The sequence below is a fragment of the Arachis duranensis genome, unplaced genomic scaffold, assembly GCF_000817695.3.
Source record: "Arachis duranensis cultivar V14167 unplaced genomic scaffold, aradu.V14167.gnm2.J7QH unplaced_Scaffold_88619, whole genome shotgun sequence".
NCBI classification, from domain to species: domain Eukaryota; kingdom Viridiplantae; phylum Streptophyta; class Magnoliopsida; order Fabales; family Fabaceae; genus Arachis; species Arachis duranensis.
Genome location: NW_026265184.1, coordinates 17,148 through 19,386, shown reverse-complemented (window position 1 = coordinate 19,386; position 2,239 = coordinate 17,148). Strand labels below are relative to the sequence as shown.

At 37.8% G+C, this 2,239-nt stretch overlaps 1 protein-coding gene across 1 annotated transcript; it reads right to left on the bottom strand.

Moving 5' to 3' along the window:
• Positions 1-445: 445 nt before the first annotated feature.
• LOC110277357 (uncharacterized mitochondrial protein AtMg00810-like) lies at positions 446-1,577 on the bottom strand. Its single transcript, XM_021134506.1, has 3 exons — positions 1,491-1,577; positions 1,137-1,431; positions 446-687 (listed from the first exon to the last, which is right to left on the bottom strand). The coding sequence occupies exons 1-3, from the start codon at positions 1,575-1,577 to the stop codon at positions 446-448; spliced, it is 624 nt and encodes a 207-aa protein (XP_020990165.1).
• Positions 1,578-2,239: the final 662 nt, after the last annotated feature.

Below are 2,239 nucleotides of genomic sequence, written 5' to 3'. Positions count from 1 at the left end.
CTTCTCATTGTTGGAGAGAATGAAAAATCCCCCTTAGAAAATATTTGTTGAGTTATTACACCTTATATACTATGTACTTTTTTTTTTTATGTACTCTCACTAAAAAATAATTACAATGGTAAACCTATTATTGATAAAGAAATAATCTAGGTAACACCCTCCCGCAAGCTAGAATTGTGTAAATCTAACAATCCTAGCTTGGAAACATTGGCAAGAAAAGGACCCGGTGGCAGAGCTTTGGTAAGAAAATCAGCAAGTTGATCCTTGGAACGAACTGGCATAAGATGAATGAGACCAGACAAATGCTTTTCACGAACAATGTGGCAGTCCACTTCAATGTGTTTAGTTCTTTCATGAAAAATGGGATTATTGGCAATGTGAATGGCTGACTGGTTGTCACAGAATAGAGTGATAGACTTTTGAAGCGGCAAGCCAATGAAATCCATTAAGAAAGATAACCAACTAGCTTCACAAGTGGCAACAGAGACCTATATTCAGCTTCTGCAGAGGACTTGGCAACTGTGGTTTGCTTTTTACTCTTCCAGCTAATGAGCGAGTTCCCAAGCATGAAGCAATAACCAGAAATAGAGCGACGAGTATCGGCACAGGTAGCCCAGTCAGCATCGGCAAATCCAGTGAGATGCAGATTAAAAGTAGAGGAGAAGAAGAGACCAATTGCAGGTCGGCCTTTTAAATATCAGAGTACACAAAAAGCAGCCTGTAGGTGAGAAGTTGTTGCACAGTCCAAAAAGTGGCTCAAACGTCCCACAACATAAGAGATATCGGCACAGGTAGCCCAGTCAGCATCGGCAAATCCAGTGAGATGCAGATTAAAAGTAGAGGAGAAGAAGAGACCAATTGCAGGTCGGCCTTTTAAATATCAGAGTACACAAAAAGCAGCCTGTAGGTGAGAAGTTGTTGCACAGTCCAAAAATTGGCTCAAACGTCCCACAGCATAAGAGATATCGGGTCTAGTATTTGTGAGGTAAAGGAGTCGGCCGATGAGCTGTCTGTAAACAGTGTTGTCTTTTAAAATGGTACCTGATTCCTTTGAAAGTTTCTGACTATAATCAAATGGAGTAGAGAGAGGTTTGCAATCTAGATAACCAAAATCTCTGAGAAGGTCCATGGTGTACTTCCGCTGCCAGAGTTAGAGCGTGCTACTTCCATTCCCAAGAAGTATTTGAGATCACCAAGATCCTTTATTTTGAATTTGTCATCCAAATCTTGCTTGATGGAATTGATTTCACCAATGTCATTCCCGGTTAAAACCAAGTCATCAACATATACTAGAATGGCAGTGAAGCTTTGAGATTGTTTCTTAATGAAGAGTGAATGATCATCAAAAAACTGCTTATAACCAGCATCCACAAGAGTCTGAGTGAGTTTAATGTTCCATTGCCTGCTTGCTTGCTTAAGCCCATATAGAGACTTTTGCAATTTACAAACCAAACATAGTTGTGACACAGCCAAACTTCCTTCATATAAACTTTCTTGTCCAAATCTCCATGAAGGAAGGCAGTGTTAACGTCCAGCTGTTTCAAATGCCATTTCTTTGCCGCTGCTAATGCTAACATGACTCGTAGGGTAGTCATTTTGACAACTGGACTAAAAGTATCACCATAATCTACTCCTTGCACTTGAGTGAATCCTTTTGCAACTAGCCTCGCTTTGTGCCTTTCTATGGTGCCATCGGGATTGAATTTTACCCGAAAAATCCATTTGTAACCCACAGCCTTCTTGTCTTTTGGGAGTTCAGTGAGACACCAAGTTTTATTCTGATCTAGAGCTGTCAATTTATCTTGTATTGCCTTTCTCCAATATTCATATGCAACCGCTTCAAGGAACTTATGAGAGGTTACGTTCTTTCAAAGAACACTCTCGGTCTCTTTTTTTTTTTTCAAGTTCAGTTTGGTGATGAATGAAGAGAAAATGTAGATGATTAGTGATGATTCATGCTTAAGTGTCACTAGTTAATAAATGAAAGAGGCATGTGTCATGATTATATATATATGTATATATGCATATAATAAGCCACATTTTCGTTTCTTTCTTTTGTTCTCTTAATGGTTTTGGCCAAAGTAAATGGAACTAAGGTAATGACAATGATTAATGGTAATTTACTGGTTAGGTGTCAAGTTCTGGAATTGTTGAATCAGTAGTTTAAGTTATAAATATTTTAAATGGATAATTATAAAAATTGAATATATTAAAATATAAATAATATATATAAAATTAA